This window comes from Rhododendron vialii, chromosome 5a (assembly GCF_030253575.1).
Source record: "Rhododendron vialii isolate Sample 1 chromosome 5a, ASM3025357v1".
NCBI lineage: Eukaryota > Viridiplantae > Streptophyta > Magnoliopsida > Ericales > Ericaceae > Rhododendron > Rhododendron vialii.
In genome coordinates this window covers 19,753,160-19,769,627 of record NC_080561.1, presented here as the reverse complement: position 1 = coordinate 19,769,627, position 16,468 = coordinate 19,753,160, and the positions used below count along the sequence as shown (strand labels likewise).

General features: G+C 40.3%; 1 protein-coding gene and 1 long non-coding RNA gene across 2 annotated transcripts; both read right to left on the bottom strand.

Moving 5' to 3' along the window:
- Positions 1 to 6,724: 6,724 nt before the first annotated feature.
- On the bottom strand, positions 6,725 to 7,688 carry LOC131327674 (uncharacterized). The gene is made up of 3 exons (XM_058360819.1): positions 7,452 to 7,688; positions 7,002 to 7,382; positions 6,725 to 6,820 (listed from the first exon to the last, which is right to left on the bottom strand). The coding sequence occupies exons 1-3, from the start codon at positions 7,686 to 7,688 to the stop codon at positions 6,725 to 6,727; spliced, it is 714 nt and encodes a 237-aa protein (XP_058216802.1).
- Positions 7,689 to 11,541: 3,853 nt separating this feature from the next.
- On the bottom strand, positions 11,542 to 14,046 carry LOC131326318 (uncharacterized). Its single transcript, XR_009199972.1, has 2 exons — positions 13,671 to 14,046; positions 11,542 to 13,002 (listed from the first exon to the last, which is right to left on the bottom strand). It is a non-coding gene; the product is annotated as an uncharacterized LOC131326318 (long non-coding RNA).
- Positions 14,047 to 16,468: the final 2,422 nt, after the last annotated feature.

Below are 16,468 nucleotides of genomic sequence, written 5' to 3'. Positions count from 1 at the left end.
TCACTAAGGCCAGGGTGTACTCCTTACCAGTCATAGTCTGCCAACACAACTGGTTGTCAGTCGCATAGCTTGAAAGGCTAACCCAAACCCATTCTAACGGAAGCCAAACGACAAGTCAAACAATTGGATTTCGCTTATGTAGGTTCAGTCAAAAAGCATAACACTTTCCTCGAGCATTTTGTAGAGACCCGTATCTTCGAAAATCGTTTAAAGGTCTTATTAATGTTAAAATATGGAATAAATGAGGGATTTATTGAATTATTTGATTTGGGGTCAATGTGGGAAGGTTGTTTGTAAAGGGGTGCATGTGAAATTTGTGATTGTATGAGTATATATATGTGTGTGTGGGGGAGAAAAAATTCCCCAATCCTCTCTCTCTCATCTCCCGAACTCTCTCCCCTCTCTCGGCTCCTCTCCCTCTCTCACCCCATCACCCACAATCTCACCCCAAAACTCAAAACTCATGGCGATCAACCTCCATCCCACTCTCAAGACGTGATTTCAAGCCCGTGGTTTGTTGGATAGAACTCGGAGAGAAGTTCTTGGTGGATTTCAGAGCTTTTGGAGTCTAGGGCTCGGATAATCTCATGGGTTTGGCTTTGATACTCAAGGTAGGGATTTCTTGCTCACTCTATATGTTTATGAGTTGATTTTGCACCTAGATCGTGCCTTGGATCATTGGTGGTTGTGTTGTGTTTTCCTTTGAAAATCTGTAGAAAAATCTACTTGAACTAAGCTGGTATCGATACCATTTTGCATGGGTATCGATACCCTTGCACTTGGAATGTTTTTGGCCCTTTGGTATCGATACCATTTTGCTAGGTATCGATACCAGTTGCTTAGGGACAGTTCTGCAGCTTTTGTTCTAAACTCTATTGTTTGGACCCCTGAACATTTCTAATACTTCTTAAACACCTATAAACCATCTCTAGGTTTGGTTGCTCGTACTGTAATGATTCATTGATCGTTCCCGTTCCCGAGACACTCGTAAAACGTAATTTTGGTATTATTGTGGACGAATGTTATACCGTAAGGTTGTTTAGGAGTACCGTAGGCTATGTGGGGTGTTGTGATGAGTATATTTGGTAGCCGTGAGCCGGTCTAGTGATCCGAAGGGTAACGTAGTAACTTGTATCCTCATGATTCGTCTCGTTGATTCTATTCGTCTCATATCCTAAGTATCGATATAGGCAGGCCGCATGTCGTAGAGTTACTATGGGTTGGTAAGTTCCTTAGAGTATTGTGACATACGTGGGGAAAGGTATGTATTTGTTTATTAGTCGATGTTATAATATGGTTGATTGTTTGGATTGCTTTGAGTTATGAATGATCAGTTGACTTGTGGATGTAGAATGGTTGAAATGGTGAGATGATCGGGTTGAAAATGAACGGACAGTTAAGCGATGTGCGATTCCGCTAACCAGTGATTTATGATATAATGAACAGACGGTTAAGTGATGTGCGATTCCACTAACCAGCGATTTATGATATAATGAACAGACGGTTATGTGATGTGCGATTCCGCAAACTAGTGAATTATGATACATGGATTGATGTTTGTATGTAAATAAAGGGACGAATGACTGATTTTATCAAGATTCTTTTTAAAGAATGGATTTTATTTTTGGAAAAAGGATTTTTGATATAAAAATCCTCTGGCATTCTTGAGCGAATCAACGAATTTTGGTATTTCGACACAAATCAACGGATTCTGGTATTCAAGCTCGAATCAACGGAGCTTGACCCGTATTGGTCTTGTTTTTCACAAACCATTTTGAAATCAAAAAGGAAAGTTTTATGGGAAAGAGATTTGATAATTGAGAATGTGAAACCGAGATAGATTGTAGTGTTCATACCGGGAGTAAATGAAGTGATTGAGAATTCGTTATAGGTTTGTTCAGTTTGATGTGAGTTTAGTATAGCTTCTAGTTTGACTTGTGCATCGATAGAAATCCCAATAAGATGTTTAGAACATTGAAGTCGCTGTCCGCTTGTTTATTGTGGTAAACCTTCGCTGCCCATGTTCGCTCAATAAAACTCATTCATTCCTGGTGCATATTTCATCGTATTTTCATATAGCTTGAGTACAGATTTCTCTACTGGGCTAGTGTATCTCATCCTATCATTTTCAGGTACATCCCAAGGACACTGGCGTGGAGTGCTAGATGTGCATCTGTCATCATCATTTTGAAAGCAATTAGGGGAGGATTATTTAGATATATTGGGTAAAACTCTTTTGAGAGATGTAAATTTTAATTTTTCAATGTAACTTCTAAACTCCTCATCTTTTGACTATTTATGAATTTGGACCGAAGTGACATTATTGTAACCCCGTTTAAACTTAATCTTTTTGTTAAATAGATTATGGGAAAGCATTTGGGGTATTGACATGTATACTCGCAGTGACTTTTCATTTGAAAATGTTGTTATTATTTTGTTGAAAATCGTGAACGTGACAACTTGGTATCAAAGCATAGGTTCAGAATACCTAGAGATCGTGGAGAGACTTTTTAGTCTCATGGGTTCAAAATCCTGTGCATTCTTTTTACAAAACACACATGTGCTTGCATGAATGAGTCAGTACATCATTGAGGTGTTGCATTTGTATTATGGTAGAGTGACACTGAGTTGTGGACCCGTGTTAGGAAGTTGGAGGCTTGAGCTCATTGTAGTTATTATGGTTGCGATTGTCGTTAATTATATCGTTACAGTTGGTGGTCTTGGTCTTGTAACGCCCCGAATTTTGGGTACGTTAATGAGGCATTTATTACATAATAAAGAGAGTCTGACTCATTATTACATCATAAATACATCATAAGTAAAGGGTACATTTATTCAACAAGGAAGGAAACTAGGGTTCCTAATACTACTCTGCTTGCTCTTCCATCCTAGCAAGCTCCTCTGCTCCAAAAACTTCCATAGAGAATTGTTTGTCTTGAATATCTACAAGGTCTGACACATTATACCAACGTCACCACCGATATAATATGTCAGGGTCACCAAAGGTAACACCATGAGCTACAAAAGCTCAGCAGAACAATCTTATACCCGCTAACCCATAACTTACAAACAACACGTTATACAATCATCGATTTCCACATGATATGTGTATACTCCGCTACAAAAGACAATATCAATAACACATCCGTAATCGCTATATAACTATCGTTAGTGTCCAAGATTCTCCGAGTTTCTCCTATGCAACTCATCGTAGACCGTGTCTCCATTTTCATATACAAATCAACATTTCCCAAAATCATTTCTTTAACACACCCAACCTCGGTTCCGCCGCGCCGGGTTCCTGAGTATCCTCACAATGGTTCCGCCGCGCTGGGTTCCCATTGGCACACAATTGCATTGGCTCCGTACCGCGGATAACCAAGCCACACACCCAACCTCGGTTCCGCCGCGCCAGTCTCCCGAGTATCCTCACAATGGTTCCGCCGCATCGGGTTCCCATTGGCACACACACACAACTCACATTATGCACCAAAACCAGTCATAATGTAGTTTCAAAAATATTTCCTTCCTCGGAATACATTTCCTTTCATTAACCACACCCTAGGTGCCATGTTTCTACTTTTTCGATTTTCATGTCTCATTTTCATACAAAGACTCCGCGGTAGGACAAAAGCAAGCATGAATCTAACAAGATCATCCAACTCCATAATATACCACAAGTAACACAATCAATTCACATATGCAACTCAAACTCCTTGAAATATCAAAATACGAATACTTCGATCCAAATAGTAAAGTTTTAACTTTTCGAAAACAACAACAACGTTATACTTGAGTAAGTAAGTAAATAAAGATAACCTACTTCCTATTTGGGATGGAAGATAAGGAGATCCTACCTTACTTTTTGGCGGTAGTAACGGCTTATGGACGGCATTCGGTGGTCGGACGGAGTAACTTCCTACGGTGGTTTTCGGGTAGCTTCGAAAGAGAAGGTTTCTCTCGAAACTTAATCTTGACTAAACTACTTAAGCTTTTTGGATCAAAGGGTGGTCGGGTGGCGGTTTAGTGGCGGTCTTGGAAGAGTTTTTGAAGAACACAAGAAGAACTCAAGAACAAAGAATTTCTAGAGAGAGAAGTTGTAGAATGGAAAGGTGTGAGTTGAATGGCATGGAGGTGGCTCTATTTATAGCCAAAACTTTGGCCCTCTCTCCTCTCTCAAGGCCGACCCCCCCTCTCTCCCCATCTCTCAATTTTTGACACTTGTCATGCAATCTTGGAAGATCAAAGCCTAACCCTAGGCTTGCATGGCTAGGATTTGTACCAAGGATTGGAGTATGGAAGATTTGATGGAGGGAAAGATATATTGTACAAGATTTGGTGTTTAAACAATAATAGAAGTACAATGGGGAGATAAATTTAGGCTAGGAAGAATATTTACCAAAGGATTTGAAAAGATGAAGAAGATCATGGGAGGTACAACCAATCTTCCTCTCACTTTCCTCCTTCCTCTCTCTCTCTCTCTCGGCTTCCCTCTCTCTCTCTCTCTCTCTCTCTCTCTCTCTCTCAAGTACACTACATATATATATATATATACACACACACACATATAATAACATAAAAGTAAAAGAACAAGATTTTCAAATCCAAATACCCCATTAAAGAATTACAATTAGGCACATGCCCCATTAAACAAATAGATGTTGTACTAACAAAATCTGGGGTTTTGATACATGTGTACAAATGCCCTATATTTAAATATAGAATTGGTACCAAGTACCCCAATTAAATAGTAGGCTAGGATTCTTCCCATTAAAATAACAATAAAGTAATTGTACTATTTTATTCAATAAAGTACTTTGGAAATCTAGGGTTTAGATATACCCCACTATTTTAATGCATAAAAGTACATGGGAATCCAAATCTTGATTATTAAAACAAAGCCTTGTACTTTGTTGGAAGATTAAGGCTATTACCCAATGGGTAATAATTCCCCTTGTGGTTAATAACCAATGGATAATAGAAGGGTGAGAGAATCCCAAATAAACAATGCATATATGTACTTTGCACATGTGGATATACACCATTAAAATACTATATCTTTGTACTATCAAAATATTTTAATGAGAGGCCTAATGTCCAATGGACAAAGATTATCCTAACATCTATTGGCCAATGGGTAATGGTAAAAGGTTCAAAAGGTTCATCTAGTAACTAGGTGAGTTTGGTTGCTCGGTTCCTCCAAGTAGTCGGTTGGAATCTAATTCGATTGGCCCCGAAGGACTAGAATCTAATTACGACGGATTACTGAAAGTAAAAATAAGTAATTCAAATAAAATTTAAATATTTAACAAAATTTTACCTTCCAAAAATCAGGGCTGTTACAATCTATCCCCCTTAAAACAATTTCGTCCCCGAAATTGGCGCGCGACTACAGATTAGACTAGGTCGCTAAACCGATTTTGGAATCATCGACTATCCCCCTTAAAATTAAAAGTAGATCACCATCAATCGAATTAAGCCTCTTCACTTGCTTAACGAGATGGGGTTGAAGTTGCTTCTGCCGTCGAACAGCTTGCCTCGTCGTACGCCTTTGGTAAGGTCTCCACCATAAATACCAACGGCAAATGCAAAACTTCTACCAAATCATCATGTGAACTTGTATCCTACGAATGTTTCCTTAGCATGATCCTTTCCCACTTCACGATATTAAATCCATTTCCAAACAACGGATCAACTCAAACAAAGATTACTCCAAAAAATCACACAGCGTAAGTATCCCATCCTCAAACAGGGGAAGATCGAACATTAGCAAGTAAGCCCTACGATACTCTTCAGTATTCGCAAAGGCACTGAAGGAACCTTTGCAGTCACGGAAAGATAAACCTTCCTAACCTCTCACAGTCGAAGCGTGCCTTCTTTCTTCTTCTCGAACAATGCTGGTGCTTCCCATGGTGACATACTCGGCCTAGTAAATCCTTTGTACATCAGCTCCTTCGATTGGGTCTTGAGCTCCTTGAGTTCAGCAGGGCCATTTGGTATGGCGCCATAGAAATTAGTGCCGTTCCTGGTTGAAGTTCTATAGAGAAGCCTATTTCCTTTGAGGTGGTAAGCCAGGAAGTTCCTTAAGGAGAACATCGGCGTATTTGCACACGACGCGTGGTAATCCCACTTCTATTCTATCGGCTTCTCCTTACTAGATACTAGCGGCCATCCAAGTAGTGGATCTTGATCTTTTCGTCGCCGAACTCGCTGTCTGTCTATCCCCCTTAAAAGGAATAGAGTCCCTTATAGGGTATAAGCTGTCACCATCTTTTGATGGCAGTCCATGACTGCTCGATGCGTTGATTGCCAATCCAATCCTAGAATTACGTCGAGATTCGCCATGCCGATCATTCTAAGATCGCAGATAAGACGCAAGTCAGCTACTTGAGTTCGCACTCTCTACAAACTAGACTAACAGCTATACCCCACCCCCCCCCCCCCCCCCCCCCCCCCCCAACGGTGATGTTATCTTAAAACACGCACTTAAGGGTCCTGTTTCCAGTGCTAGAGCTGTCATGCAGGCAGTAAATACAACGGAATGCGATGTTAAAGCTGGTACATAGGTACTATCATAGCGTACCTTGGATTACAGAGGAATCCTGCTCTCGTTCCTCAGTCCGCAGCGCAAAGATACGCCCTCCGGTGCTTTGCTGGATTCCCATGGGCTGTTTTCCCTTGTTCTGCCCATTCTGCTGCTGCGATGGGCCTCCAGGGTTTTGCTTCACAAAATCGGCCTGTCCGGGTTGTTGAGCTTTCTGATTTCCAAAGCTTCCATTCCTTCCTCTTTGAAGTTGGGGGCAGTCACACTTATAGTGACCTATAGCCTGGCAGTTGAAGCATTGAACTGTCGCTAAGTCTCGACCACCTCTCTTCTGCTCGCCACTTCCGGAGATTGCAGTCTTCCAGGGTTAGTTGCTTTGAGGCGGGATAGAGGGCTTGGTGGGGTAAGGTCCATGGTTACTGTTGGGGGGTTGGGTTCGGATTGGTCCGCCTGTCGCCTTCCTCCATCGAGTTTTGAAGTCACTCTCCTCACTCTCTAGCCGGAGAGCACACTTCGTAACCTCGGCATAGGTGGTGAAAGCTTGAGCTACCACAGCCTTGCGAGTAGTAGTCAGCGCCCACTCGAACCTTCTGGCCTTCTTGTCCTCAGTTGGTATGGAGGTTAGGGCGTAACGGGACAATTCCTCAAATTTGGCCGCGTACTGTGTAACGGTCATTGTTCCTTGCTTGAGATTCAGGAACTCTTGTTCCTTGGCTAGGCGAAGAGGCGTGGGAAAATACTTGTCAAGCAACAAGGCCTCGAACTGGGGAAAGGTCAAATTGGCTATGGTATGGGTGGCCTCCATCAGGTCCCACCAATAGCGGGCTTCTCCCTTCAGCTGGTAAGTGGCTAAGGCCACACGATCTCCATCCTGGGTAATTCCGAGGGTTCTGAGGATCATCTTGACCTCATTCAGCCACGACTCAGCCACGACAGGGTTGGTGTCTCCGTGAAAGGTTGGAGGTCGGCGTTTGCAGAACTCGTTCATCGCTCGGGTTCGGGTCATGGGTCCATCGTCATGGTTTTGGTTCTGACGGTTGCCGTTCAAAGCAGCTATGAATGCTTGAACGATTTGGGCTAGGTCGTGGTTTACGTTAGAGGGTTCTCCGTTATCGTGTCCTAGTCCACCGCGTCGGCTCACCATCTACAAGTAATAATCGGAAGGGGAAGGTTTAGTCTACCGAATCGATTTCCCTTTTGTAAAAGGCGCTTCCTTCTAAGGTCAAAAGTAGTCTAACAAGTAGTATGCAACGGTACTCTTTTAAAAATAAAGCATGTTTTTTTATAGATAAGAACATCATATGACATAAGCATAGAATTCTACTACAAGGCAAGTAGAGACACAAGATTTTTCCTAACACAAGTTGAAAACGATCCTAATCCTTAACATCCTACATTCCGAAGGATTACAACGGTTACTAGATTTATTCCAGGTGCACCTAAGTAGTATCCTTGGCCTTCACAGATCCTATAGGGTCTCGTCCTCCTCGAGACTCCCTTCATCCGCAAGGTTTTCTTCCTCAGTCACCTCATTGGAGTTCTTATCGCCATCGATTTCTTCTTCCATAACTCCAACCTCAAAGTTCTCCATCGGGGGTAAGACACCGAAATACTCATGGAAAGCAAACAGGATAGGAAACATTTCCGAAAACCAAGGGTCCTTTTCGACAGAAATAGGGGTATTCTGCTGCACTCTTTGGAAATCTCTCTTTTTTGCAAGTACAGCGGCCATAAAGTCTGGATCTTCCAGTTTCTGGGCTGTTAGGGTTTCTATGGTATCACTGGGTTGATAGGCTTCGGCTAAAAGATCAACTAGATGTCTCATCTACAAGAAAAAGTTTCAACCTCAATTAGAAATATCCTACGACAGGGTAATCACTTAAGAAGATTTGAATCTATGTTCCACTTTTGATTCTTGATTTAAGTCATCATCCAATTGTTCGGGAATTCCTAGCTCGGCGGTACTGCCAATTTCCGCGCCTTGCTTCAATCCGAGGATTGTTTTGACAGAATTCCACCCAATTTGGGACGGTAAACTTAAACTCAATTCACATTCGTGTAACGGTCAAACTATCTCATGGTTCTACTCATGGCCGAGGCTTTGAACCTAAAGCTCTGATACCAAGTTGTCACGCCCCGAATTTTGGGTACGTTAATGAGGCATTTATTACATAATAAAGAGAGTCTGGTTCATTATTACATCATAAATATACATCATAAGTAAATGGTACATTTATTCAACAAGGAAGGAAACTAGGGTTCCTAATACTACTCTGCTTGCTCTTCCATCCTAGCAAGCTCCTCTGCTTCAAAAGCTTCCACGGTGAACTGTTCGTCTTGAACATCTACAAGGTCTGACACATTATACCAGCGTCACCACCGATATAATATGTCAGGGTCACCAAAGGTAACACCATGAGCTACAAAAGCTCAGCAGAACAATCCCATACCCGCTAACCCATAACTTACAAACAACAGGTTATACAATCATCGATTTCTACATGATACGTGTATACACAGCTACAAAAGACAATATCAATAACACATCCGTAATCGCTATATAACTATCGTTGGTGTCCAAGATTCTCCGAGTTTCTCCTACGCAACTCATCGTAGACCGTGTCTCCATTTTCATATACAAATCAACATTTCCCAAAATCATTTGTTTAACACACCCAACCTCGGTTCCGCCGCGCCGAGTTCCCGAGTATCCTCACAATGGTTCCGCCGCGCCAGGTTCCCATTGGCACACAATTGCATTGGCTCCGTACCGCGGATCACCAAGCCACACACCCAACCTCGGTTCCGCCGCGCTGGTCTCCCGAGTATCCTCACAATGGTTCCGCCGCACCGGGTTCCCATTTGCATACACACACAACTCACATTATGCACCAAAACCAGTCATAATGTAGTTTCAAAAATATTTCCTTTCTCGGAATACATTTCCTTTCATTAACCACACCCTAGGTGCCATGTTTCTACTTTCTCGATTTTCGTGTCTCATTTTCATACAAAGACTCCGCGGTAGGACAAAAGCAAGCATGAATCTAACAAGATCATCCAACTCCATAATATACCACAAGTAACACAATCAATTCACATATGCAACTCAAACTCCTTGAAATATCAAAATACGAATACTTCGATCCAAATAGTAAAGTTTAACTTTTCGAAAATCGTTCTTTCTTAGTAATTCAAAACAACAACGTTATACTTGAGTAAGTAAGTAAATAAAGATAACCTACTTCCTATTTGGGATGGGAGATAAGGAGATCCTACCTGACTTCTTGGCGGTAGTAACGGCTTATGGACGGCAATCGGTGGTCGGACGGAGTAACTTCCTACGGTGGTTTTCGGGTAGCTTCGAAAGAGAAGGTTTCTCTCGAAACTTAATCTTGACTAAACTACTTAAGCTTTTTGGATTGAAGGGTGGTCGGGTGGCAGTTTAGTGGCGGTCTTGGATGAGTTTCTTGAAGAACACAAGAAGAACTCAAGAACAAGAAGAACAAAGCAAGAACAAAGAATTTCTAGAGAGAGAAGTTGTAGAATGGAAATGTGTGAGTTGAATGGCATGGAGGTGGCTCTATTTATAGCCAAAACTTTGGCCCTCTCTCCTCTCTCAAGGCCGGCCCCCCTCTCTCCCCATCTCTCAATTTTTGACACTTGTCATGCAATCTTGGAAGATCAAAGCCTAACCCCAGGCTTGCATGGTTAGGATTTGTACCAAGGATTGGATTATGGAAGATTTTGGAAGATTTGATGGTGGGAAAGATATATTGTACAAGATTTGGTGTTTAAACAATAATAGAAGTACAATGGGGAGATAAATTTAGGCTAGGAAGAATATTTACCTAAGGATTTGAAAAGATGAAGAAGATCATGGAAGTTACAACCAATCTTCCTCTCACTTTCCTCCTTCCTCTCTCTCTCTCTCTCTCTCTCTCTCTCTCAAGTACACTACATATATATATATACAAATATAATAACCTAAAAGTACAAAAGTACAAGATTTTCAAATCCAAATACCCCATTAAAGAATTACAATTAGGCACATGCCCCATTAAACAAATAGATGTTGTACTAACAAAATCTAGGGTTTTGATACATGTGTACAAATGCCCTATATTTAAATATAGAAGTGGTACCAAGTACCCCAATTAAATAATAGGCTAGGATTCTCTCCATTAAAATAACAATAAAGTACTTGTACTATTTTATTCAATAAAGTACTTTGGAAATCTAGGGTTTAGATATACCCCACTATTTTAATGCATAAAAGTACATGGGAATCCAAATCTTGATTATTAAAACAAAGCCTTGTACTTTGTTGGAAGATTAAGGCTATTACCCAATGGGTAATAATTCCCCTTGTAGTTAATAACCAATGGATAATAGAAGGGTGAGAGAATCCCAAATAAACAATGCATATATGTACTTTGCACATGTGGATATACACCATTAAAATACTATATCTTTGTACTATCAAAATATTTTAATGAGAGGCCTAATGTCCAATGGACAAAGATTATCCTAACATCTATTGACCAATGGGTAATGGTAAAAGGTTCAAAAGGTTCATCTAGTAACTAAGTGAGTTTGGTTGCTCGGTTCCTCCAAGCAGTCGGTTGGAATCTAATTCGATTGGCCCCGAAGGACTAGAGTCTAATTACGACAGATTACTGAAAGTAAAAATAAGTAATTCAAATAAAATTCAAATATTTAACGAAATTTTTACCTTTAAAAAATCAGGGCTGTTACAGGTCTTGTACCATTTGTGGTAAGATGTCTTTTATATGAGATGTTAGATGGGTATGAGTAGTGACGATATTGATGTGTGAAAGAGGATATTTATTAGCATGTGATAAAAGGGATAAAATGTTGATATGACTTACGAGATGAGTGTTAGATGTGTTTTTAATTGTATTGCACGGATTATGTGTTGAGTTTCAAATGTGTTAAGTTAAACCTGTATGCGATAAGTTGTGTCACGCCCTCGATTTTTAACATAAATAACAATACCATTTTAAATATAAATCCTCACAATAGTATATATGGTACCCCAAATTACGACATACAGTTTCTAAATCTCACAATTTTGTCAATTGATACAGTATTCCAAGTTAGAGAAAATAATACAATACAGTTTGATTTACAAGGGAAAGACAAGTTCTTCAGAAAATAACTTTAGCCTGTGATGTCTGCATGCACTTCACACCCTCCAAGACTGTGTCCATGTAGTGTACCTGAAAATGGTAGGTTGAGCTACACTAGCCCAGTAGAGAAATCTATACTCAAGCTATATGAAAATGCGATGAAGTATGCACAAAGAGTGAAAGAATTCGATAAGTGAACATGAGAAACACGAGTTTATCACAACGAAAGACAGACTACGGCCAAAGAGCTCCAAACAACTTGTAAGTATTCCTAACCGTTCACATGTTATGTAGAAATATTATTAAAATCACATCAATCAAACGTACTCACAATAGGTTCGCAACCATTTCGACACTTCTCATAATCTCAACCACTCTGCATTTCCACCCCTTGCGTTGCAGTTTGCATTTCCACCCCTTGCGTTGCAGTCAACATCACCCATTATTTGGGTCTCTGCATTACCACCCCTTGCGTTGCAGTCTGCATTTCCACCACTTGCGTTGCAGTCACTTCCTCATTCAAATTCTCAATTACAACCATTCAAATCCCAACAATCATACAACTCATTCAACAAACACTTCTCTAATCTCATGACACAATAAGGCACGTCAATCAAACTGATTTATAGGTCAAACACGCATCGACAATCACATTTCAAAGTATTCCAAACGATCAATCATAACAGAACATCGACTGACAAATCAGTACACGCCTTTCTCTCTTAGTACAGCACAATATCGTACCGACTCCATAGCGACTCTACAACATACTACTTACTAATATTGATTACTTTGATCTCGTGGAACGAGCGCCAAAAGAGTTTGAAGGATAAGTGAATCATGCGGACACGGATTACTATGCTACCACTCGGATCACTAGAAAAGCTCACGTCTACCAACTATACTTCCCACAACGTCTCACTTAGCCTTCGGTACTCCTAAACAACCTTAAATCACATATTCCATTTACAACAACACTAAGATTACGCTCAATGGGTATCAAAGGAATTCGAATGATCATTAACTCATAGGAACTCAAGTAATCAAGCTTAGGGATGGTTTAACGATGTTTAAAAGGTGTTAGAAGTGATTGAGAGTCAAAACAGACAAAAGAGAATCAACGGACCAAAACTGTCCCAGAGAGCAGTCAGTGTTTGACAATTATTAAAAATTCCACATTCAATATTTTTCAATGATTCCAACGCCAAAAGATCAAAACTTACCAATCTTTAAAACCCATAAGGACCCATAACCAATAGCGTCATTTAGCTATAACAAACGATGAAAAACCCGCGGCCCTGTACGCTGCCCAAATTTCCAGATTTCAGTTCAATCTTCTAAAAATCACTATAAATCGGGTTCTTAATATTTTTGAGTGATTCCAGTCCCAATAGTTGGGCGATTGAATGAACTTTGAAAGACGCAAAGGAACCCTAGTCAAATCTGCACTCCATGGGTGGTTAAACAGGGGTTTACCGAGGCTACACGAATCTGCCTGACAGATTAACATACCTCCACTCAATCGATCATAACTTTTTGTGTACTAAGAGTTTTAAGATGATTCTAGTGGCAAATGAAAGCTGACTTCAAGATCTTCGAACCGATATAAAGTTTGCATAAAACGGACATCGGACGAGGAAGTTATGGCCGAGGAAGTTATGGCCATTCAAAGTGGGCTGGAACCCAGAAAACGAGACAGATTGCAGACCAGTATTCTAGATATCACCATAAATTCAATTCTCAACGGTTTCGAGTGATTCCAGCTGCATTAGAACAGGCTCTAAGTCTACTCTATTTCATACGAAGGAACCAAAATTTAATTCCGAGCTTAAGAAGGCATAAAACTGCAAAAAAAGAAGACCCTGTTCTGCAGATTCATGGAAACGGAAGAAACAATCTCAAACCACGAAACAAGGCACGATCTAAGTACATAAACACCGTATAAATGCATAACGAGAGTAAGAAGTCCCTACCTCATGGGTTTTGAGCAAAACCTGAACCTTTGACTAAGTCAACCGAGCTCCCACGTGGTCCGATCGTGATTTTTCTTGGATATTCGGAAAGGCCATGCTTCGTATAGCAACTTTAATTCTCGGGCCTTGTCCGGAATCACCCCCTAGGTAGATGAAATCGAAGAGAGAAGAGAGGAGGGAGTTTTTCGGAGGAGAGGAGGAGAGAAAGTGCCGAGAGAGTGAGAAAAGAGAAATGGGAGAAAGTAGTCTCCTGGGGAAATTATTGGCATGGGGAGTAATCCCATGCTCCCACCCCACACACACACACGTGCACCTCTCGCACAATTACCCTTATATCCTCCCACGAACACGTCACACTGAATATCCGCACTGTCTATCTCGATGGGCTATACAGTAACAAAAAAAAAATATAGCCTAAAAAAAATAATAATAATACGGGTCTCTACAAGTTGTATAGGGCAAAAGTATAAGGTGAGTAATATATGCGTTGGGAATTGAGTTAGTGCGTGTCTTGAATGTGTTTGGAAAGGTAAAGACCTATTGTGGTGATAATTGTGGTTGGTTGTTGTAGTGGTAGTTATTGAGACAGTTACTGTGAGTAAGGGTAAAGCAAGTTGAGTCCTCATAGAGAGCTATATGTGTTTAAGGTTGATTTAGGAAAATGAGGGATATAGGTTGGGTGTCGGGATACAATTTGTGTCTTCTGGATACCCAGACGACTACCAATGAGATCCAATTGGAAGAGGCGCTTGATCACTGCACCTTCTGGATGGAAGTCTCAGAAAGTCAATTGGATATTAGAGTTATACATAGGGGCTAGATCTCTAGGCTTAAGATAGATGACTGTCTATAAGAATTTTGTAGAAAATGGAAGCGCTATGGTATTGTTGTTGTCATTGCTGAAGTAATTGTCATGGTGGTGTCATTATAACAGGATGGTAGGATAATGGTTGTAGTATTGCGTAATGAGTTATGTGATTGAAGGAGAACTATATTGATGCGATTAAAGTCGAGTGGTTGATGTGAGTTATGTGGTGAGGAACATGTTTGAAGTATGTGAGGATTTATGAATGTGAACTATCGTGATTGATAACGAGGTGGAGTGGGATAGGTGTCCTAAGTTGAAATGGTAGAAACATTGAAAATGACAAGCATGTGGGAAAATGTGGCATTGTGAGTTGAGGGATTTGAGCATGAAGATTGTGTATGGTATATGGGGATGTAGATTAGACTAATGACAGTAGAGGATATGTTGAGGATACCATTGAGGTGATAGATTTATTGAGAGAGATTAAGGGATAATAGTGATAGTGATAGTAGTGATGGTGACAGGAATGGAAGTTGTTGTTGTTATTATTAAGGATTAAGTGTAAATGTGGTGAATGTCTTTAAGGAATATTGGTGTCGATATGATTGCTTAGTTGAGAGGAAAAAAAAAATTGAGCTGTAAAACTTGTGGTGAGCGGAACAGTTAGAAGTCATTGGTGTGAGTGAAATTGACTCTTAAGAGATGGGGCAGTAAGGGCCTTAGAATATAATGAAAAATATAGGTGTGTTGTTTCAAAACCCTGGAGTCTTGTGGGTATTTAGGGGAAAAGTCTGTCAAATTGATGTGTATCGGTGTTTGAATTTTTGGCATAGAAATATTCGAGAGTTGATGTTCCTTGGTGCAGTCATTGCACATATTTGGTGTATGTACTTAGGTGATGAGATATAGTTAGGTTGTAATGCTGTCGAATCATAGAAATGGTTAGAATTGAGGGTACGTATGTTACATTTGCCCCACACATAAGAGTGCGAGTATGTGTAATACCTAGCTTGACTTGTATAACTGAATGAGAGTATTCGAGATTGAAGGGAAAATAGAAAATGTGAGAGGTATTACGAGATTGAAATGATTGTGATTGCTGTTGGGCTTGCTAGAGCCATGAGATATGAAGTACTGGGTACTGAACGAGTTGGTTAATACATGGGTGAATCAGATGTTGTGTAAGCCATTAATTGGTATGGATGGGTTGTAGATATATATCTTGTGTACGAAATCTATTGTTGTTTAGCGTTAACATGTGTTCTTTTTTTGGGTAAATCAGTTTGAAATAAAAAAGGGGATAACCAAATATACAGCATACAAGGGGCATACCCCAAGAGGAAAGAAAAATAAAAATAAAAATAAAGAAAAAAAACAATAACAAAAAGAGCGAGCCTATGCCAAACGGCTACATAGGACTAGAGGCAAATGGAACATTTGTTTCCTACCCATCTAAGAGAGGGATACGAAACAGATGGCAAAATGAATACACTTAATGCATAGACTAATAGGAAAAGAGCTAACAAGACCACTTGAGAACCAATGTGCATAGAGCCCCCAACTCAGTTGATCACAGTTGAAGTCAACAACTCAGCATTCAAAATAGGCTACCATTACAGCACGTAAAAGCTCCATTAGCTAGCTTGTTGAATTCTGCCATCAGTCGTCCATCAAAGCAGCACCCAAACAGTTGGACTGCAATTTCTGGACAACAAAATAGTAGGAAATAGCAGTAGCCAAAACAACACCTAGCCAAAATTGCAAACAACAGCAGCTAACTACTGTTGATGGAACAACAACATAAGATGGCAGAATAGCAGCAACAGCTATTAGACAACACACCATCCCGCTGCAATAGTAATAGGATTCAGCAGCTTGCAGTCCTAGAAGACACCATCCAGGCTCAAGCAACTGAACTAAATGCATTAACTGCAGCCATGGGATAACAGCAGCAACATAACAATAGTAACAACAATATAAAAGATTGCCA

Bases quoted from the DNA above. Each gene is read 5' to 3' on its own strand.
- LOC131327674 (XM_058360819.1), bottom strand. From the start codon at position 7,688: ATGGTGAGCCGACGCGGTGGACTAGGACACGATAACGGAGAACCCTCT. The intron at 7,383-7,451 runs GTCAAGATGATC...GCCACTTACCAG, and splicing joins CTGAGTCGTGGCTGAATGAG to CTGAAGGGAGAAGCCCGCTA. The intron at 6,821-7,001 runs GCGACAGGCGGA...GCCAGGCTATAG, and splicing joins TCAAAACTCGATGGAGGAAG to GTCACTATAAGTGTGACTGC.